Source organism: Astatotilapia calliptera, chromosome 8, assembly GCF_900246225.1.
Source record: "Astatotilapia calliptera chromosome 8, fAstCal1.2, whole genome shotgun sequence".
In the NCBI taxonomy this organism is placed as follows: domain Eukaryota; kingdom Metazoa; phylum Chordata; class Actinopteri; order Cichliformes; family Cichlidae; genus Astatotilapia; species Astatotilapia calliptera.
The window spans coordinates 8,105,482-8,128,800 of NC_039309.1; the positions used below are offsets into that span (position 1 = coordinate 8,105,482).

At 40.0% G+C, this 23,319-nt stretch overlaps 1 protein-coding gene across 2 annotated transcripts in view; it reads left to right on the forward strand.

Annotated features, from left to right (window-relative positions):
* Positions 1 to 23,319, forward strand: part of ttyh2 (tweety family member 2) — a 75,550-nt gene that overhangs the window by 2,642 nt on the left and 49,589 nt on the right. For both annotated transcript variants that reach the window (XM_026178243.1, XM_026178244.1), the window contains exon 2: positions 18,571 to 18,743. In XM_026178243.1, coding sequence (XP_026034028.1) covers positions 18,571 to 18,743 — 173 coding nt within the window. The remainder of the gene's footprint in view (positions 1 to 18,570; positions 18,744 to 23,319) is intronic.

Genomic DNA, 23,319 nt, shown 5'->3' on the forward strand with positions numbered 1-23,319 from the left:
CGCCAAGCTGTGAATTATGCTTATAGTATTTAGGAAGAGTGTTAAGGTTGCTAGTGAAGTATAATGTATTAACGTGGTCAGCACTGCGACACAGTAAAAACTGTGAATTAACTTATACTGTCCTGTTTTATAAAACTACAGTACACTGTGATATCTGGGGTGATTTAGTGCGTTGCAGTCGATACTTTTACAGCATTTAATAGTTTAATGGGATAAAAATTACACTTTAATTGAGTTATGTGGTGGTGAGTTGATTCTTTTGTTAACGAGTTGCTGAGTTGACATTTTCTGTTGTAGATGGGGTAGCATTGAGCAGCTGAGCCATGCTTCTTAAAGCAGACCACATGCTTTGTCAGAGGATTTGTAATTGGTTAGTTGTACCGTGGGCAATCCTGGTGAAGTCCCGCCCTGGCTTCGGGCCAGGGAATGTGAAGGGATGTGAGGCGATGCTATATTTCATTGTTCTTTATCTGTGTGTGTGTGTGTGTGTGTGTGTGTGTGTGTGTGTGTGTGTGTGTGTGTGTGTGTGTGTGTGTGTGTGTGTGTGTGTGGTAGGAATCTACTACTGCTGTTGTCAGTAAAGGAATGTCTGTAAGCTGAATCATCTGCCTGGAGTGCCTCTAATTTCTGTCTTCTGACCTTAATCAAGCTATTCTTTTTTATTTTACTGAGATATTTTGGAAAATCTCATCTAGTGCTGCAGAGTTGAGGGTTGAGTAGGCTTGAAAACTATGCAGAGGATCCGTTGAGTGACTGCTTTAAAGGCAAAAGTGTTTAAACCTTGCTCCCAGGGCCTACTTTCAGACCTGCACTCAATTGGTCAATTACTGCATGGAGTGGGCGTGATTGTTGAACTGTTTTTTTTTTCTTCTCGTCAGTCCAGCTAGCATTCATTTTAAGCATGCTGACCTCGTGAGCAACTGACATCCATCACTTATGTTTGTTTTGGGCACGCACAGGCTTGAGAGACAAACTGCTGATCTGCTCAGCAATTTGCTCAGTCTTTCTCAGCCAGTGTCTGATGTAGAAAATGGATTTCTCTGCTCTTCCTGTCCCGAGGCCTGTGGGATATAAAGAGGGCAAAAAACTGGAAAGGCTTACCCAAAAGTAGGACAGAGTTGGAGGCCTAATTTTTTTTGTTCCTGTATTTTTGAATGTATGTGTGTGTGTTGAGCCAGACGTTATGTGTAGGTCAGAAGGTCCTAGTCTATCTGACTTCTCCTTTCTTTTCTTCATTTCCTGCTTTGTGAATCAAACATAAACATATTTATGCCAAATAAATTACTGGTACAGATCACATGGATCACTGGATCACATGCTCCAGTCATCCCACCAATGTACTCTCCTCCCTTTTAAGCAGCCAGAGTCACTAAAACCCATATAGTGTGATGATAGAATGTAATACTAAATACTAAAATCAGAGTTTTCAGAGCAATAGTCATTTGTGCTTCTGTTTACTTGAAGTTTTTAATATATATGTTTAGGTAGTCCTACATTTGCACTGGCACTTACTGTACTGTGCAAAAATCTTGAGCCAAGGTGGAAGCCATTCTGTTGTGGGTGTATTTTTAATGTTCTGCTGACAATGTGGGAGTGTAATTGTGCATTACTGGCTAGTGCAGCCGACTGGGAGACAGAACTCTCTTATTATGCAAATTAAAATAAAACAACAAACAAATAAAATGTAGGCAGATTGGTTACTGTACAGTTTACAGCTCTGCGCAAAAGTCTTGAGCCATCCGTAATTGTGTGGATGCTTTAAGCATCCACACTATTGAGTTCCTGTTTCTCTTTATTCTTTATTATTATTATTCCGGGTGTTTCCGTACACTTTTCGCCGTAGAACTACTTCCACAATTTTCAGCCGATTTTCACCATTCAAATTTTAAACTATTCTGCTATTTTTGCTCTTTCCGGCTATGTCTTTTGGTATTTTTAACTATTATACTTTTTAAAATATTCCACTTTTTTCCTTTAATTTGTCCCATTGAAATGAATGGGAAACTTCAGCAATTCTGCTAAATTTTGCTTGTTTTTGAAACTTAACTACTTCCTCAAATTTTCACCTAGAACAACCATTCAAACTTTAAAATGTTCACAAATTATTGGGCTATTCATGTATGTTTCAGCTTTTTCAAATATTTTACCGTTTTACTTTTATGCCTCTTAAAGTTTTGAGTTGCAAAATTGTGATTTTTCACAAAATACATGCGTTGTTATGGTTGCTATGCTCTTGGCTTCCAGTGTGCCACTGAAGGTTTTGCAATTTTCACTTCATGTCCGAACAACTTCCTGCTACTTGCTCAATTTTCACTCAACTTCCACAAATTATACATCAAAACGTAGGTATTTTTGCTGGCTTTCAGGAAATGTCACTATCATTGTTGTGGGATTTATAGAATTTTCGCAAATCTCCTCAGACCAACACAATGTCAGAAAACTCTCCATATAAAGTCAATGGAGAGCTTGTTCAAAATCACCGCTGGATTTCTGTAATGAGAGGCATATTCGAATCGTCATATCTCCTTAACGAAGCAAAGTTAAGACATGAGGCTTGTCCCCGAATATCTTCAGACACCCCTGACGCTCACAATTCAAGAATTTCTTTCTCACCTATTACCGTTCTGAAATGAGTTGGACTTGTTTGAGGGTAGGAAATTCGTCCTTCGCTCAGATTTCTTCAGATTTCAAACTGTGGAAATGAACCACTTTTTTCTCTCGTCATAACTTTTTGTTGGATTTCCACAGAGACCTGAAAATTTCCATGATTGTTCACCAAAGCCTGCTGTCTCTTACGGTGAAAGAATGATATCGATACTCCAAATAGATTTCGAGTTAGAAAGCGTTGTTAGAGGGCAAGTCAAGGCAGTTTTTGCTTCGCTCTGCTCAGTTATGGTGCATTAGAAGTCAAATATCTTTAATAATTCACATTTTAATGATAAATTGTTAACACTGGAAGATTCCCCCATCTCTTCTGAACAAAACGGTGTAAGAATGACCGCTCTAGCCCCTACGGTTAGGAAATTATGGTCATTTGTTTGAGGGGAGTCCTCACTATGAGAAATAGGCTGCAATAATCCTGTGCCTCTCTGTGCTGCGTGTGTAAAAAGATGCACCTGTTTTGGCGGGAAAACGTAAACAGCCACTCTGATTGGTGGATTTAAATTCGGCAGCTCTCTCCCTCTGTGTGTGTGTGTGTGTGTGTGTGTGTGTGTGTGTGTGTGTGTGTGTGTGTGTGTGTGTGTGTGTGTGTGTGTTTAGTGGGAGAGAGAGGACCCTGCCCTTATTTGGCAGCATGTCATTGTAGGATTTAAATTGAATATAGTTAGACTGGTTGACTGAATTGGATCTTGTGTGTGGGTCTCTCTGTGCATGTGTGTTTCCTCATGTGTACATATTTGTAATTGTGTGGCTGTCATAAATTTTTTTTCAGATTTTTGTCATTTAACAAGTATATTTGAGGGACCCTCAGCATGTTCAGCATTTTTTCAGCTGTCCATTTTGCTTTTCCAATTTTTCTGTTTAACTGATTACTATTGTGCTAAATCATACTGTTTCTGCTATTTTATAAGATTTGTGCCTAATATAGTATTTCTGCTAAATTACAGTATTTCTGCTTTTTATACTATTTGTGCTAAAACATAGTATTTCTACTAAATGTAGTATTTATGCTTAATCATACTATTTCTGCTTTTTATGGGATTTGTGCCTAATATAGTATTTCTGCTTTTTATAGGATTTTTGCTCAAACATAGTATTTCTACTAAATGTAGTGTTTATGCTTAATCATCCTATTTCTGCTTTTTATAGGATTTGTGCTTAATATAGTATTTCTGCTAAATTATAGTATTTCTGCTTTTTATAGTATTTGTGCTAAAACATAGTATTTCTACTAAATGTAGCATTTATGCTTAATCATAGTATTTCTATATATTTCTGCCAGGTCCCCAGGCAGCCAATCCTCTGTGAGGACTGAGAAATTCAAATTTTCAAATCAGGGCCTGCACGGCTTCCCAGGCAGCCAATCATATATGTGGCCTCAGGCATTCAAATTTGCATATTGGGGGAATTCGTGGCTTCTAAGTCAACAAGTCATCCATGTCATATATCTCTAAAAATTCACATTTTAATGATAAATTGTCAACACTGGAAGATTCCCCCATCTCTTCTGAACAAAACGGTGTAAGAATGACCGCTCTAGCCCCTACGGTTTGGAAATTATGGTCATTTGTTTGAGGGGAGTCGTCACTATGAGAAATAGGCTGCAATAATCCTGTGCCTCTCTGTGCTGCGTGTGTAAAAAGATGCACCTGTTTTGGCGGGAAAAAGTACACAGGCTCTCTGATTGGTGGATTCAAATTCAGCAGCTCCCAGGCTGACCTAGAAACTTACTTCTCTCTCCCTATGCATTTTTTTGCTGATTTTTTCATTTAACAAGTATATTTGAGGGACCCTCAGCATGTTCAGCATTTTTTCCGCTGTCCATTTTGCTTTTCCAGTTTTTCTGTTTAAGTTATTACTATTGTGCTAAATCATACTGTTTCTGCTATTTCATAAGATTTGTGCAAAATATAGTATTTCTGCCAAATATAGTATTTCTGATTAATTATAGTTTTTCTACTAAATCATAGTACAGTATTTCTGCTTTTTATAGGATTTGTGCTAAAACATAGTATTTCTACTAAATGTAGTATTTATGCTTAATCATACTATTTCTATATATTTCTGCCAAGTCCCCAGGCAGCCAATCCTCTGTGAGGACTTAGACATTCAAATTTTCAAATCAGGTCCTGCACGGTTTCCCAGCCAATCATATATGTGTCCTGAGGCATTCAAATTTGCATATTGGGGACTTCATGGCTTCTAAGCCAGCCAATCATATCTGAGGGCTGAGGAATTCAAATCCACAAATCAGGGCCTGCACAGCTTCCCAGGCAGCCAATCATGTATGTGGGCTACAGGTATTCAAATTTGCATATTGGGGAATTCGTGGCTTCTAAGTCAACAAGTCATCCGTGTCATATATCTCTAAAAATTCATATTTTAATGATAAATTGTCAACACTGGAAGATTCCCCCATCTCTTCTGAACAAAACGGTGTAAGAATGACCGTTCTAGCTCCTACGGTTAGGAAATTATGGTCATTTGTTTGAGGGGAGTCGTCATTATGAGAAATAGACTGCAATGATCCTGTGCCTCTCTGTGCTGCGTGTGTAAAAAGGATGCACCTGTTTTGGAGGGAAAGAGTGCACAGGCTCTCTGATTGGTGGATTCAAATTCAGCAGCTCCCAGGCTGACCTAGAAACTCACTTCTCTCTCCCTGTGTGTATGTGAGTGTGAGTGTGTGTGTGTGTGTGTGTGTGTGTGTGTGTGTGTGTGTGTGTGTGTGTGTGTGTGTGTGTGACAGAGAGAGAGAGAGAGAGAGAAAGGCTTTTAATGGGATGATCTCATTCTAAGATTCAAATTCAATATATTTAGACTGGTTGACTGAATTGGATCTTGTGTGTGTGTCTCTCTGTGCATGTGTGTTTTCTTATAGATTTTTTTGCTAATTTTTTTCATTTAACAAGTATATTTGAGGGACCCTCAGCATGTTCAGCATTTTTTCAGCTGTCCATTTTGCTTTTCCAGTTTTTCTGTTTAAGTTATTACTATTGTGCTAAATCATACTGTTTCTGCTATTTTATAAGATTTGTGCTTAATATAATATTTCTGCTTTTATAGGATTTGTGCTTAATATAGTATTTCTGCTTTTTATAAGATTTGTGTTTAATATAGTATTTCTGCTAAATGTAGTATTTATGCTTAATCATATTATTTCTGCTTTTCATTGGATTTGTGCTTAATATAGTATTTCTGCTAAATTTAGTATTTCTGATTAATTATAGTTTTTCTACTAAATCTTAGTACAGTATTTCTGCTTTTTATGGGATTTGTGCTAAAACAAAGTATTTCTACTAAATGTAGTATTTATGCTTAATCATACCATTTCTGCTTTTTATAGGATTTGTGCTTAATATAGTATTTCTGCTAAATTATAGTATTTCTGCCAAATTATAATATTTGTGCTAAAACATAGTCTTAATTTAAAATTACAATATTCATAGTTCATCACAGTGTCTCTGGTAAATCACAATATTTCTGCTCTATTGTACTATTTTTCTAAATCATAGTGTTTCTGTAATGTTTAAGTATTTTTGGCTAAATATATTTTTTCTGTTATCTTATACTATTTCTCCTAAATTCTTGTATTTTTGAGAAGTTATCATGTTTCTGGTAAGTTACAATATTTCTGCTAAATTCTGCTATGCTATTGTATCTCTGCCAAGTATTATGTTTCCTCTAAGATATTGCAGTTCTGCTAAGTTATTCCATTTTAGCAAACTTCTTTTGCTTCTGCAAAGTTTTTACAATTTCTGCAACTTTTCAGCTTTTTCAGCTACTTTTTGCATACAGCTTCAGCTTTAAAGCATCCACACTGCATTTTCGCAGGAAATGCAAATTTTTCTAGTTTCTTTATATTTTGCGAGTAGAATGGGGAATAGGTGCAGTGATTTGTTGAAACATATGCCAATGTGTGGAAATACAGAATATAAGACAAAAATCGAGTTTGTACAATTCTATGACAGTGGATATTTCGTAGGATCACATTTATTCTTCAGCACAATCTGACAATCTTACAAGCTTTAATTAGTCTTCATAGTTCTCAAGGATTTGTTAAAGACGTTTAAAGCTCTTCTTGGGTTTTTGGCCGCCTCTTGTTTGGTTCTCTGTCAAGATGATCCCACACTGCTTCGATAATGTTGAAGTCTGGGCTCTGAGGAGGCCAATCCATGACTGATAGAGTTGTAATGTGTGATTTTCTGCCCAGATATGCTTTTACTGCTCTGGCAGTGTGTTTGTAATGGTGAAGAATGAAGCTGTTAGCATTCAGATACTTTCCAGATGCTGTTGCATGGTGGATCAAAATGTGATCAGGATTGTAGTACTCGCATTCCATGACTTTCAGGTGCTGTTCATCTTCAGCTAATTCAGCTCATTGTTGGTGTTGTTGGTGCAAATATACTTTTCATGCCAGTCCAACTATTATCTTTGACATTTGTTGGTTGGTTGCTAAGTTGCCTGTTATATTTAGACACAGCATTGGTTCTTCCCCAGAGTTAGGTGTGTTTTTATGCTTAAGTGATTCATAGATCTGAGTTAAGATCAGTGTTAGCACACAAATAAACAACAATAATAATAATAATTCCTCTGAAGATGGTCAGGTACAAGGAGTGGTCTGAAAATCTGTGAAAAACCAGCCAACATCCAAAGAAAAACTTTGAAAGACCTTCACAAAACCTGGAGAGCTATTGCTCAAGATGACTTTAAAACATTACAAGACATTTAGACTCCTTGGAAGAAAAATATAAAGAAATGAGGGGTGGTTCAAGGTGTTGGCGAAGTACTGTACATCAAAAGAAAAGCAGGCTGATTACCAAAGTAATTAACTCAGGCATTACTTGAACCAATTTTGAGTTGGTCATGAGACTCTGGGAAGACAGAGGCAGCATGTTCGTGTTTTTTTTTGTGAAAATTAAATATTTTCCTCTTATCAGCTGTTCAGTAACAGTAATTACTGGGAAGAATGTGGATTTATGCTCGTGTACGCTCAGTCAAGCACAGAAATGTGTTGAAAAATGTATGCAGCCGCTGCAGGAAATCTGCCATGTTCTTTACTGTTGACAGTTAGCTACTAGTCTCATGTGGTGTTCTGCCTGTTACGGTACAAAGAGTTCAGGGAAGCTTTTGTATTTTAGGGTAGATGTTTGTCTTCTTTGCTCTTGTTCTAAACATTTACACAATTAAGGATGGTTAAAAAAAACTTTTGTCTGTTTCCTGCACAGGAAAATAGACTTTTTTTCTCTTTTTGTCTGAGACAAATTGACACATCCTGTAATAACCACCTCAGACAGTCTCCTGTTGAAGGCTTTTATCATATTGCTCAGAGTGATATGGGATAAAGACCTGGGCACATACACAGCGTTCATTTATGGTCACAAACAAGAACTTTTAATACATCCCATCTCTCTGCGTCACAGATCGCGTCTGAAAAATGAGTTCCACCGTGATGCTTGGTTTTTCAGACTTTCCAGGTGTTTTTTGTCACCTTTGCTATTTCTGTAGTCATTCATCAGCATTCCCTTCACCTCACCATCTTTATTCATTGACATAAAACCTCCCAGTTTAAATAAATGCACTGTGTGTCAGAGTCGCTAATCATAAAGACCGGAAAACTTATGTGCAGTCTTTGTGGATAAAATATGTATTTTTTATGATTTTCTCCAAGTCGTATACTTCAGTTTGAAAGCGCTGCAGCTCCATTTCCCATTAAAGTACAGCCATTACATTCTCATTAATACTGCTAGATTTATGACTATTTCTAATTTATGGTTAAAAAATGATTTGATTGCATTTTTGAGCCCTCTTCACACGATGTTGTTTCAAGCAGCTACTTTCCTGATTTGCAGCTAAACGCTTATATGGCACTGTTGTGTTAACTGCGTTTAGTGCGTGTGATCGAAAATGAAAAATTATGCGTTTCAAGAGCTGAAAATCCATTATCTGTTCAGCTATCGCAGTCACTCTGATTGCACTGGAAATTTACCAACTCCTTTTGCCGCCTCCTCAAGAAAATCAATCTTAAATCTGTCGTTCTTAATTCCCATGCTCCTTGTCTTATCTCAGCCTCTCCCCGTTTGCCTGAATGATTGTGTAACCTTATTGTTAAAGCAGTGATTCACCTCAGTTCAGTCTCTCTGGTAGGTTGTCTTTTTTTGCTACACAGCCATCTATGTATGTATTGCTCGTTAGTGACATGCATAGACAAAGAGAAAAGAACTTACACTGTCCCCTCTGGGTTTCCAGAAGGTCATTAACCCCAATCTGTCTCCATGCTGCTTGAAGCTAGTGATTAGTATCACCTGATTGACTATATGGTATGGCTTAGGTCTGCACTAATAAGGCAATATTCAAGCCCTCATGCTGATCTAACCACGATTAAACAGGATATGACAGCAGCGGATGACCAACCGTGCTGCTGTAAACTTGGTTTTCTTTGTATTTCCTTAGTGTTATAATTTTAGTTTGTGATATACAACACAGGAAACCTTCAGCAGGTCGCATGAAAGGCCGTACAGCTTTGGCCATACACCAAAGCTGTATGAATTGGGAGACGTGGATTCACTTAGCCACATTCCTCTCATGTCTCTCATGTAAGCTGCTGGGGGGGTTGGGTTTCCTTTGTTGTGACGGTGTGGAATCAAAATCATGACCCCTGACTTCCCCGAGGAAACAGGTTGGCTTTGGGTTCAGAGAGGAAACAAACATAACGCTCTTTGCTTCACTCCAGAGATGTCCCGGTCAGGATGGCCGTGTTTATTAAAGAAGCATTTACTAAAAAAATATTCACAACGCTTTCTTTTTAAAGATAAAACAGAAAGGGTGAAATTAAACGGATTGGAAGAAACTTTAGACACCATCAGTTTATGGTAGTAAGACAACACAATGTAGATATACATCAATACAGCTTTTTTTTTTAATAATAGGCTTCTGTGGGGTACTTTATTGCAATATAGTAGACCTACCATTGATATTAGTTTCACAATAACAATGGTGCAAAATACCACCCATGTAGCGACAGCTTATAATCAAGTTATCAAGAGCAGTGGAGCGGATAAAAACTTTTTTTTTTTCTTCCATCTCCAGTATTTGCTTCAAAGTTGCTTCTTGCTTCCTCTCACTGCAGGCATTAGGAAACTGGTTGAATGTAGAACTGCAGTTGGTCTTTGGATGCTTTTTTAATTGCTTGTGTTAGCCATACTGGTATTAATACTTCCCTAACATAGTGTAATAGATTTGAAACAATGGTTTAACAACAGAACCCCCCCCCCTGCTTCTCATCCATATCTCATGGGTCACCTTGCTGGGACTTAATAGCATCCCAGCTGTGAACATGGGCAGGCTCAGCTGAATGCACTGAGCTGGAAAGGGCCCTCGTCCCCAGGCATCCAAGTACGTATCGGAGTGGAACAGGCAGAAGCAAGGAGGAAGATAGTGAGTTGGACCATTCATTGATCTTTGGGTGGGGGACTTTGCTTCTTTGCCATATCAGCTTGCATTTCTTAAGGCGCTTGGCTGCCTCAGTTCAATCTGGTATGGTGGTCTTGAGTCATAGAAAAAGTCCTGTGCTATGTCATGCAGAATGGTTAATGTAATAAAGAAAGAAATGATGGGGGAAAATTTGCCATGGGGCTCTCATTTTAAAAACTAAAGTTTACTAATTGTGAGGAGTACTAAAAGTACGTTTGTTAAGTATTAAGTTCAATTAAAAAAAACTTGATGACATGAATCTAAAGATGTGGGATTTAAGCTTTTTACAAAGTTGCTGTTGTGTTGTTTTGTAGGAGAGAAGGATCCAGTCCCTGTGGAGTTTTGGGGTGTAGAAGGGAAAGGTAGTGAAACATTAAAAGAATAAGTGAAAGAGAAAGCTCTTTTCTGGTGACATTCACCAGCAGCTACTGTTTCCCACCAAGCTTTGAATTTCAAAGTGGAGCTTTTTCTTTTTAAATGTCTTCTTTTTTCACTAACTGACCTGACACCTATTTAACCCCTATCACGCTGAAGTAATGTCACTGCCCATTCAGGCCACTGTCGAATTCGGTGTATTGCAAAGCAATGTGCACAACGCCTGGAGGCCTTCCCAACCTACGCACAGCTGTCTGCCACCTGCTGTGGAGCTCCAATGCTTGCAGAAGACAGTTCACATCGCTTAGCGTTGCATTTAGAGCTCCTCTAAGTTTGTGGAATTCCTCTGTTAAATGACTCAGGGCTGCTTAGCAGATGCACTTTAACAGATGGAGGTGCTTTCCATTTCTATGTATTAATTATGTGTATTAAAAATTGATTTTTAATGGAAGCTCAGTAAAAGGCACATATAACACTTAGGGAGTTGTGAGTTTACATCTGTGTTGACATAGCACGACCTCTATGTGCTCTGTTTCTTGTCTGTCTTTGTTATGCTCCAGCAAAGCGGCAGAGAGTGCTCATCAAGGACACTGAATATTTGGAAAGATGTTCTCTAGTAAATCAGAGTCTTTCCAGTGAAATTAAGTTGAACTGACTGTGAAGCTGTAAAAGCAAACTTCCACATCCCTGCATTAAACCTCCCACAGTCCCTCTCTTGGATTGAGACCGAAGCACCGTGAACATGCTCCGGAGCGGCATAGACTCCACTCAGTATTGATTTTTGCATCCTTCGAGTCGTAAGTGCATTCAGAGGGTTATTTTCAGTATTTCATATTATCTGACGTTAGAAAGCAATAACATCATTCTGCCTTGGCCAGCTGTCTTTAAGTCTGTTTGTTATATTTCTCACATAGATAGGTCATTACAGCATCACTGTCCGTTTATCTCACCGTCCCATCTGTGCTGGCTTTCATCATACCTTTGATGGTGCTCGGGGGAGAATAAATGACTCAGCCAGTGCCCTTTGGGTCATTTCTACCCCCGGGTTATTACTGCTTCATTATGCTTCTCCCTTTGTCCTCCATTTGAACAAGAACGTGTGTCTGAGCCTTTGTTTATTATTTATTCTCTGTTATGGGCCATTTTGTTGATTGTAATTGTAGTGTGGTTAAATTGCAAACCATTCTTTTTAAAGTTGTTCTCAATATTCTGTTCGGCCATGTTCTAGTTTTTTTTAGTGGGTTTTTATAAAAGAATAATGATGAACTCTGCATTTTTTAGAGTCTGATTAACGAATGAATTACTGCTTACAAATTCAGTATATAGATGTTCAAAGACAGATCTAATAGGCTTTACTTGCCGTCTAATTTGCATTGGATATGCTACAGGCAGTTTAAAGTTCATACAGGGGCCACCTCAGAATTTCTGAGTAACAAATAGTTCAAAAGTTCAATTAAAAACAATCTGCCCATTTTAACTGTGTGTTAAGTGTATTACCCTGCAGTTTGGGGCAGGGGGCTTCGTTCTTTGGGGCAGATTCTTTTTTGGCATTCAACAATGATATCTTGTACTGGATTTTGGCAAAATCACATTATTATGCAACATTCCTGCCTCAAGGCAAGGCCATCTACAATGGGATTGTAATGGGAGAGAAACTGGGCCGAGCAGTGAGTAACAGAGTGTGTTTGAGGTAGCCGTGAGGATGAGGTATCTCTGTCGGCTGTCTCCCATGTTATGAATTCACGCACATGGAAACACACACTTTGTCAGGCAGCCACTCTTTGCCTGCACCACCTCTCTTTGTCTCTATTTTGCTCTTTTTCTCATCTGCACCCTCACTGTTTTCATTACCACAACAATTCCTCCGTCATTCTGTCATCCTCTTTTTATGCAACCCCCCCCCCCCCCCCCCCCCAACCCCCTCACCCACCCCCACACCCATGCTATGCAGCTCTCCGGGACTGCCTTTACGCTCAGCTAGATCTTCCTTTCTTTCCTGTGCCGTTGCCTCCAGCCTCGTGCTCACCCCACCCCCGTGTCTATAGGGACAATTGGGAGGAAACAAAAGAGAGCGGACAGCACGGCCTCTTGAGTTTACAGTGAGCAAGTAAGGAGAAGGGTGTTAACATATTGAGTCTGCTTTTATGGCGAACTACTCAAACCTAATTTAGGTAGCAGTTAAGTGGTCGGAGCTGCCAATTTGAATGAATGTGTGCACACTCTGGTCAGTAAAAGATAAATGGTGTTTTTAAACTTAATGGAAGGTTGGAGTACTTGGGGATGATGGTTCCGGGATGGGGTTTGCGGCGTGGTTATGTGTGTCTTTGTGCGTCCTGCTCCTGAATGGATGCTACATAATTTAGAAGCTATTATTTTTGCACCCTACTACTGAGAAGAAAGAACAGTAGAGGAAATGACAGACAGTGTTGTCTCAGCTATAACTGCTTTAAAAGCAATACATTTATGAGTTCTGTTTTAAGTCCTATATATTCTTTGACTTTGTTGTCAACAAAAACATAATCGCTTGTGCTCCTCTCATTCTGTCACTTTCTCTGCTTCTTCTGCATTGCCTGCCTGCATAGGAATCACAAGACAGAGGCATGGCAATTTAACCAAGCCTGTCACATGCTGCTTAATTCAAATAGGCTGATAATTCACCCGTTCACTCGTCTTCCTTCCCTGCTGCAAGGGCAACAACTAACATGCATGTTACCATGGCGATAAGAGGGGCCCGGTGGCCTAGTGTTTGTTCGTTCAGCGGGAGTTTCCCCCTTTTCTCTCCTCTGTTGAAAAATCCAAAGCTGTCTCCCACCCATCCCCCTCTGTTCATATTTTCCACCTGCGCCCCCACATCTCCATCTCATTTACTGTGTTCACCTCAATTACACCCAGTTTATGCCAGCTCTCATCATTCAAAAACTCCACCCTGCTTTAAGATGTCGCTCTCGCTCCAGCTCTCTTTGTCTCACCTTGGTGAGCGCTCCCATCCATCTGTCTGAGCACTGCGAAATTGCAAAGTGCTAAATTTTCATTTAAAGAACTTCTTTATATGTAGCATTTTCTTCTATTGCCTTTTATTTTTGGTCAAAGTGTGAAAGCATTGTGGCAAAGCCTAAAATAGGAAGACTCACCTTACTCTCTTGGTTCCCTTTAATGCCATGTGCACTATATTTTATGTGAAGGACTCACTCATTTGCAGTGAAAATGCAAAGTATTTAACATTTATGCTAGCTCCCGGGTGTCTTGTCTCAGTGCTGCTCTTCTGCTCGAGCCAACGTTAACCGACTCACTGGCTCCCACACCATCACAAACTTGATGTATCATAGGAAAAAAAGTTTTTTTTCCATAAATATAAATAATTTTTGCTAGTGAGAACTTTTTTTTCAAGGAGGCTAGCAGATGTTAGCTAGCAAACAGCTGGCAGCCACGTCTGCTAGCTAGAATTTTTCTGACAGGTAAGCAGGTAACACTCAGTAACATTTACTGCTAGAAAGTAAATGCACTTTTTACAGTACTAATCATGAGAGGGGTTGTGAGCCAGCTTGCTGTAAGCCATGCAACCATTTTCCTCTTCTTTCATCTGGTTCCCTTAGGGTTCACTACAGTAGATCATTTGCTTCAGTCTGAACCTATCTCTTGCCTCCTCCTCATTTACACCAAACCCTCCTTCACTACACCCATGAATCCATTTTGTGGTCTCTTTCCATCCTGCCTGGCAGATCTATATTCAAAAATTTTTTTTGTCCTGTATATCCACTATTCCCAAACTGCTCACCCTGTCCCTCTGGTATACTAATTTATAATCCTGTCCCTCTGGATCACTCCCACTGAAAATATTAACATATTTAATTCTGCCACCTCCAGCTCGACCTCCTGTCTTCAAATAACATATAATTGCAGGTCTCTCTACCATCTTGTAAACCTTCCTTTTCACTCCCGCTGCTATGCTTGTTACAATCACCCCTGACACTCATCCTGACCCACTGCCTGCACCCTTTTCTTACCTGTCTTGTGCACTGTCCATTGCTTCAAATGATTTACCCAGGGTATTTAAATTTGTCCACCTTCACTGCCTCTGCTCTTTGCATCTTTACTGTTACCCATATTTCCGTCTTAATGTCATGTATTCTACAAGCCATGCAACTACAGACAGTGTAAAAATCGACATAGCTATAATGATGTCACCCACAGGTTTCTGAAGTCCCATTTTGAAGCCTGATGAGTGTTTCTGCTGTCACAATCTTGGTTTCAAAAAACAGATGTGACAAGGAAGGGCTGGTCTGACTTTGGTATTAGCTAAAAACTTGAGTTCAATTCAATTTTATTTATATAGCGCCAAAACACAACAACAGTCGCCTCAAGGCGCTTTATATTGTAAGATAGACCCTACAATAATACATACAGAGAAAAAACCCAACAATCATATGACCCTCTATGAGCAAGCACTTTGGTGACAGTGGGAAGGAAAAACTCCCTTTTAACAGGAAGAAACCTCCGGCAGAACCAGGCTCAGGGAGGGACGGCCATCTGCTGCGTCCGGTTGGGGTGAGAGAAGGAAGACGGGATAAAAGACATGCTGTGGAAGACAGACAGAGATTACAAGTATGATTCAGTGCAGAGAGGTCTATTAACACATGTTGAGTGAAAAAGGTGACTGAAAAGGAAATCCAGCCCCAACTATATGCTTTAGGAAAAAACAAAAACAAAACAACTTGTAATTGGCTGTGTGCAGTAAAACCATTTTGAAATGTGATATAACCATTTTTTGGTCAACATTGCCCAAATTTAGAGACTGAGCCCATAAATTTAGTAGGGATGTTTTTACAGAGGTTCAGATAGAAAGCCATTTTCCCATAGACGTTCAACGTTCAAGGTTCTTTATTTGTCACATGCATAGTTATACAAGTATAACACACAGTAAAATGTAACCTGACACGCTAAAATGGGGGGGGGGGGGGGGGGGGTTAGTAGAGGAAGAACATTAGGTGTATGTGCAGTAGTAGCAGCAAGCAGGTGAATTCTGTACATTACGTGAATTAAATAAGAATAGACAATCTGACTATTTTACAGAATAGACAATATAAACATATTTAAAATTAAAGGAATTTGAAATGTACATTGTGCCTGGGTTTAGAGTGTCTGGAAGAGAGTCCTGTCTCAGTCAATTATAGATGATGTGAGAGGGCGGGTGTGTGTGTTTAGGGCCCGGATGGCTTGGGGATAGAAGCTCCTCTTGAGTCTCTCTGTCCTTGCCCGGATGATGCGGAACCTTCTACCGGATTGCAGAAGTTGGAACAGTTTGTTGCCAGGATGGGACGGGTCCTTCAGTATCTGCGCTCCTCTAGTCCGGCATCTCCTGGTGTAGGTGTCCTGAAGCGGGGGGAGAGCAATCCTGCAGCAGCGTTCTGCTGTACGGATCACTCTCTGCAGAGCTTTTTGGTCCTTAACACAGCTGTTCCCAAACCACGATGTCATGTTCTGTGTAAGGATGCTCTCCACAGCGGATGTATAGAAAATCCTGCGGATCTTTGGAGAGACCCTGAACTTCCTCAGTTGTCGTAGGTGATACAGGCGCTGCCTAGCCTTTTTGGTCTGGACCTGAATGTGGGCAGACCATGTCAGGTCTGAGGAGATGTGGACACCAAGATACTTGAAGGACTGCACCCTCTCCACTGAAGCTCCATTGATGATAATGGGCTTGTAGTCTCTGTGCTGACTCCTTCTGAAGTCCACCACCAGCTCCTTGGTCTTGCCAACGTTCAGCTGGAGGTGGTTGTCCTGGCACCATGATGCCAGATTCTTCACTTCGTCGATGTAGGCCGTCTCATCGTTGTTGGAGATGGCACCCAACACCACTACGTCTGTAGTCTATGGGAAAAATCTGGAACCACAGCTATTGCCATCGGGTGGCAGGTTTAAGTCACTTCAGTGTTGGCATAATTTAGAAGCTATATTCATGCTTAGGCTTTCTACACACATACAATAGGTATCTGCAGTACTATCTTTACCATGTTCAAGTCACCTTTTAGTCAAGACTGGTGCTTCTAATTCTCAACAACTGTATAAATGGTGGAATAATGACGGCAATGCAAGCTGTTTAATGATGTTTCTTGTGTAACATCATCCACACATTACATGCAACTATAAGTGACTGCGCCAATCTGTTAGTGCCCAAAGCAGTTGCTAGCAGGTTATTGCTTCAGCACGATATACCTATTTGTGGCCAATTTCAACTTGCAAGTTGCAGCAACTGCCAGCAAACATTCAAGAAGGGTCATTAACTGGACTCTATGCCTATGTAACTGAATCTTTGGCCATTAATTTCACAGCTGCTGCCATCAAACTCCAGCAACCACTCTCTGATCAGTTGGGGAATATGTATTTTTCCCTTGCAGCCGGTGGTTTCTAAATGTTTGCCAACTGGTTTCTAGGCCTGTGTAACTCGGGCCTTATTCACGTGATGTGACAGCAAAACCTGAACAGAAGTTCATGGAAAACGAGCTGTTTGCTGTCTTCTTCGGTGACCTCTGTAAACATGATTATCATGACTTCCTGTGCTGAGTTCCTTTGAGGTCTAACATGAAGTTTGTTTTGTGAATTATGGTCACTGTTAGAGCTGGGAAGGAGGATTCTCCAGGATATGGGCACTGGCTAAGGATTTGGGAGTTACAAGTCATTAGCCAATGAGCATCCAGTCTCCTCGGCCTCACATCAGATTTCAAAACGCCAAGATGTTGAGTGTGAAAATGCTCTGCTCAAGGCTTCATTAATGGGACACAGTTTGGAGTTTTTTGGGTTTTTTTATAGAGATGAATAATGAAAAAAAATGTAAAGCACCTCAACAGGACCAGTAGAAACAAATAGTGTTTTTTTAGTGGGAAGAGAGTAAAAGTTATAAAAGATTTGTTGTGCAAAAAGAGCAAACATATAAATGCTTTTATCCAAACATACCTTGCAGTTATGAAGACTTCCAAATAAAGTGTTGCTAGTTTTCTGATTTCAGAGAATTTTTAGATTTGCGGTTCAACTGGCTGTTTATAGCAGTAAATGATATATTCCCGCAAACTCTTCCGTCGCTGAATTTTAATCCCACCACTTCACTTGCAGGACACATGACATCACAGGCGAGAGAACAGATGGCTCAGCACTGAAAAGATTTCAGGAAAACTAAAAAGGAAGAGTAAAGGGGGCGGAAAGGAGGGGACCGAGCTCGAATAAACCCATCTGCTCACAGATGGATGCAGATTTCATTTGGGCCTGTTATGACAGTCTTGTTGCTATTTTTGTCACCGCTCTCCATCTTTCGCAGAAGGTGGGATGGGGGCAAAAAGGAGGGGTTGAGAGGGAGAGGAGTGTACCCAGAGATGTATGAGGAGGTGTCTTGTCTGCTTTCCAGTTGGATTCGGGATCCCAGAATGCAGCTGGCCTTGTTACCATGGCTGATGCAGGCATATTTATTATTGTTTATGTGTGTTATTACCACACAAATCACAATAAGGGCTGACAGCAAAGCTGGAAACTGGTTATTTGTATGGGAAGTTAGCACAATTTAGAAGCCAGTTAAACCCAGCAAGCTGTACTGATATAAGGGTTGCTCTGTATACAGAATATTTCTTCGTTATTTAAATTTTACTGATACTTAAAAAGCAATAGTTTAATTACAGTGGGCACTTAAAGCAGTTCAAGTTACTTTTTCCACTACTTCACAACTTAAGTGTTAACGTCTTCCTCACTAGTAATTATCCAGTAATATTAATTAATAAGTCAGTGTGCCAACATTTTGCATTTGATGCTTGAGAAACATTTTAAATCACAAGAACTTTTAGAGGAAAAAAATGTGGTGAAACATGTGAAAATGTAATTATACTCAATGTCACTTGTATGCAGTTTAATATACAGACTGTAAATTACTTTGCATTTTAGTACTTTGTAGTAAAATGGTATAGACCTCTGGTTTTTCTTACTGCCGTGTGGATGTTACAGCACGGTGCTTATAAAATAATAAGTTTCCTTGCAATGACACAAGGCGTTTGATTTATTTCCTCCTGTTCTCACCCTCTGCAGTCACTCATATTCCTGGGCTGTGTGGCGGCGGCGGGGCTTGGCCTCAACCTTCTGTGTCTGGCCATCTACCTGAGCTGCTTGTGCTGCTGCCGTAAAGAGGAGGAGGAGGAAAGCAAGAAACCTAATTCCTGCTGCGTCACCTGGTCGGCAGTCGCCGCCGGCCTCATCACATGGTGAGAGAATCACGACTCAGACAGCGTGTTATGCATAACCGTGATTACAGTTCGCACACGCTCTCCACTGCTGTCTGCAGTTCTGTGTTTTCCCATTTTCTTTATTTGTTGTTCTGTATTCCTCATACAGAGCTGTAAGTGCTGTGATGTTTTCACTGCACATTCTCTATTCCCACACTAACTTATTAGTCTGTAGCACGTAGACTCTCTGTGTATTTGTCCACTCTGTTTGTCTTTTTGTCTTCCCATTTGTATTCTCCGTGTGTTCGGAGCCTCTCCTTTTGGTCTTCGTAAACACTGTAGGTTCATGCGTCTCTACCATTTGTTCATTTCTAGTGATTTCTAGTTTTGAAAATGTTCCACAGGATTTGAATTTGTTTTGTTGAAAATGGCTCTTTAGGAAACTATGGTCACTATATTTTGAGGCACAATAAAAATTCATCCAACGCTGAGTTCACTCTGGTATTAACAAAATATCCCACTGGCATTTGTGGCTCTCAAGCACTATACCAGTGGTTGATGGAAGCTATCCTGATGTGGGCGTATTGTCAATGTTCTGCTGACAATGTGGAAGTGCAATTGTGCATTGCTGGCTAGGGCAGCCAGCTGGGAGACAGAGCTTTTCTATTATGCAAATTATAATTAAAAAGCAAAAAAACCCCAACCAAAAATCAAAATGTAGGTGGATCGGTTACTGTACAATAAGCAGAACAATGAGCTGCACATCTTTCATTTATATTTTGGTAGGAAAATAGGGGATAGGTGCATTGATTCACTGAAATGTATGCAAACATGGAAATAAAGTCTATAATAGTTTGTATGTCTGCCTTCGGGGCGATTGGGGCGATCGTGGCTCAAGAGTTGGTAGTTCGCCTTGTAATTGGAAGGTTGCCGGTTCGAGCCCCGGCTTGGACAGTCTCGGTCGTTGTGTCCTTGGGCAAGACACTTCACCTGTTGCCTACTGGTGGTGGTCAGAGGGCCCGGTGGCGTCAGTGTCCAGCAGCCTCGCCTCTGTCAGTGCGCCCCAGGGTGGCTGTGGCTACAATGTAGCTGCCATCACCAGTGTGTGAATGTGTGTGTGAATGGGTGGATGACTGGGTGTGTAAAGCGCTTTGGGGTCCTTAGGGACTAGTAAAGCGCTATACAAATACAGGCCATTTACCATTTATTCTTCAGCACAGCCTGAACTCTGTTAGGGAAGCTTTCTTTAAGCAGTCTTCAGGAATAGTTCTCCAGGCTTCAGACCTTTCAAAGATCTTCTTTGAATGCAGCCTGTCTTTTGTTATATTCTCTCTCAAGATGATGCTTCAGTAATGTTGACATCCACGTTCTGCTGAGGCCAATCTATGACTGATAGTATTCAACTCTAGGATTTTCTGTCCAAGTAGTGTGTTTGGGATCATTGTCATGTGGAAAAAATGACGTTGAGACTTTCCAGATCGTATTGCATGGTGGATCAAAATCTGACCGTACTTTTCTGTTTTCTTAATTTAATCAATTTTGACAAAATCCTCAACACCACTGTCTCAAATGCAACTCCAAACTATGAGAGAGCTTCCACCATCCTTTACAGATTGCTGCACACAGTCAGTGTTGTACATCTGTCCTGGCCATACTGGTGATTTTGGATTCATCTTTCCCTAAGACTTTTTGCAACTGATTTTCAGTGCAATTCTTTTGGCATACCACAGCCCTTTCTCCCCGTTTCCCGTAAGGATGGCTTCTTGGCAGCCATTCTTCCACTGAGACCATTACTGATCCTCTAGCAAACAAGTAGTTGGATCAACTGTAGGCCTACATGCATCTGTCACTTCCTCTGTCAGGTCTTTGGTGGATATTTTCCCATTTCCTGAGGTCAGAAAGGTCATCTTAGAGTTTCACATACAGATCCTCTGCTGTGGATAATTTTTTTTAGAGCTGCTAATTCTTATTTGTGTTTTTCACTTGCCCAATTTCCATACTGAGAAATGCCAAGTTTTAGGCTTTAAAAACAAACAAAAAAACAGGTACAAGCAGTGGAATTAAAATGAACGCAAAAGCAGCCAATGCCCAAAGAAAAACTCAGAGAAAGCCCAGAGAACTACAGCTCGAGACCAGCGTGGAAGCAAAATATAAAGAAATGAGGGAGGATCAAGACACAATACTTCATGATATACACTGCACATGCAGGCCAAAAGAATGTAGAAATATAGAGGGACAAAAGATGACTATAGTATTTTAAAATTTTATTTCAGTTGTATTGTTAAATTATTTATTGGAAAAAAAATGACGCACATGAAGGTCATTCTACCTATCAAAATCCCTTCTGTGTCTCACTGGGAATATGGCAGGAATATCATACTGTAGAGGCCTTGAAAATTACACCAGTCAGTGCAGTTTTAATGACTTCCTAGTTTTCCTGGCTTGCTGAATGACTGAACAGCGTTTCCTCTCGCTTGTACAGGCCCAAGTATCAAACTGTACTGCTGCAGACGTAGCCTACTTGTTTTGCTTGTTTAAAAACTTTTTGTTTATGTCACTGGAAGAATAATGCAACCCAGTGCAATGAATTTGTATTTTTCATTAGCACAAATTTTGTGTCACCCTCACATTGTGTGAGTGCCAACCCTAAGTATGGCATTTTATGCAAAAATCACGTATTAAATAAACCACTTAAAATGTGAAAACGATACTATTTTAAGGATAAATGTTTTCTTTTTTGTTATCGTTAAGATGATATCAGACGCAGTATTTCCCCTCAGATTTTATAATGGAGCAGCGTTGCAGTTAATGTGATTTGTTTTGGCTGGAGGCTGCTGCATCTCATCAAGTCTGTGGTGAACTGAAAACTTCCCTGATGTGAAGTGACATTAGCTGTGATATATACAATAGATTAATGGCGTTAGTGTTATAGCCTTTAGCTGGTATAGGAAGCCTAAAGCAGCTAATTATTTTTGGCAAGATCCAACTTTTCATTCATTAAAGTTTCGGCTTTTGAGACAGACTCGAACACGTGAACTTAGGTAACACAGTCAGCACTTACATCGCCACATAGAACCCATCAAATCCCTCAATGAGCTCCGCTGTCCTCGCAAAGTGGATAATTGAATTACTCGACTATCCACAAAGGAGGGGACAGTCAACCATGTGACAACCATGCTTAGTAACTACCTGATTCAGATGTTACCAACCCATCAGCTTTTATCAGTCTCACACACAGATCCCCAATGAGTGGAGTCCTCTACTTTCAGTGTGGCCCAGTAGTTTGTTATTAACCATTATAATCATTCTAATAAACAGAGATCAACACAAATTATGGTGGCTCCAACCAGCAGTACTGAATAAGGTGACAACTCACTCACCTGGTTGGTTATCTACTGCCAGTGTCATGTGATTAATTACTGCTGCACGACTATGTCCAAAACGATTATTATGATCATTTTGATTAATATTGCAACCGTGATTATTTGTCCTGATTATTTGTTGATTTTAGTGATGAAATCTTTTGTTAATGCACTTTCACTCACATTCATATTATGTTAAATTCCTGTGTTACAGTAAATTTTAATTGGTTCTCTTTATTCACCTAATTTCAGTGGACGTCTTAGAAGAAAAATAAAAAGTGGCCCAAAATGTAAAACAAAATTCAATAAACAGTCTACTTATTTTGCTCTTACGTTCCAGTTAATTAGAACATCTTTGCCGACAATTTAGTGTTTATTTAGCTTACCTAAATGCATCTCCCAGAAGACAAATATAAAGTATTTCACTGCTCGTAATACCTGCATGTGCTCAGCAGCTCTGTAGCAAAGAATGTGCATCTTTGGTCGAGCAGAATGGAACTATGTTGGTGATTTCACTGTGTTTTTATGAGCTGGATGGATAAGCTGGAGAAGCTGGCTGGGGCTGGGGAGACAGAGGTCTGAGCGTCCTTGCTTAGGATGCTACACCCGCAACCCGGCCCCGGATAAGTGGAAAAAGATGGAGAGATGGAAGGATGGATATGAAAAACAAAAACAAACAAACAGATGGCTGAATAAGTTAAGTTGTGTTGTGTTGAGCAGACACAACTCCACAGCACTCTTTGACTAAGATCTTTTCTTGGTTAACACTTGCCTTAAATTGGAATTATTTCCAGGGAAAGGATGATGATTCATTTCTGGGAATCCAAGTGTCTGCTGCTGTGCCAGACACTTGGATTTTATCATATCATATCTTTAAATGTAATGTCACTGTGTTACAATGTCACCCAGAATAGTCAAGGAAACTTAAAGCTGCATGGTGCAGAAACAGCTGGCATGTGTAGGGAGTGCTTGATTTACCTTGTGTTTTATCGGTGAAGAATTCATTTTCACGATCGCCTGATCATATTAATTTAACTGTGGGAAGCCAGAATCATGGTTAAGCTTATGATATGACTTACTGGGCAGCCCTAAGATTAATGATTAACAGTCAGTGAGTGGCATTGTAAAATCTGAAAAGGAGCACAAGTGGGGAAAAAAATTATTAAGTCTTAAACCCACAGTGGATTTAGTGAAATAGATTAGCAATTGTTTTAACAACTGTGCAAAGATTAAATATGTAGTGAACCTTTATA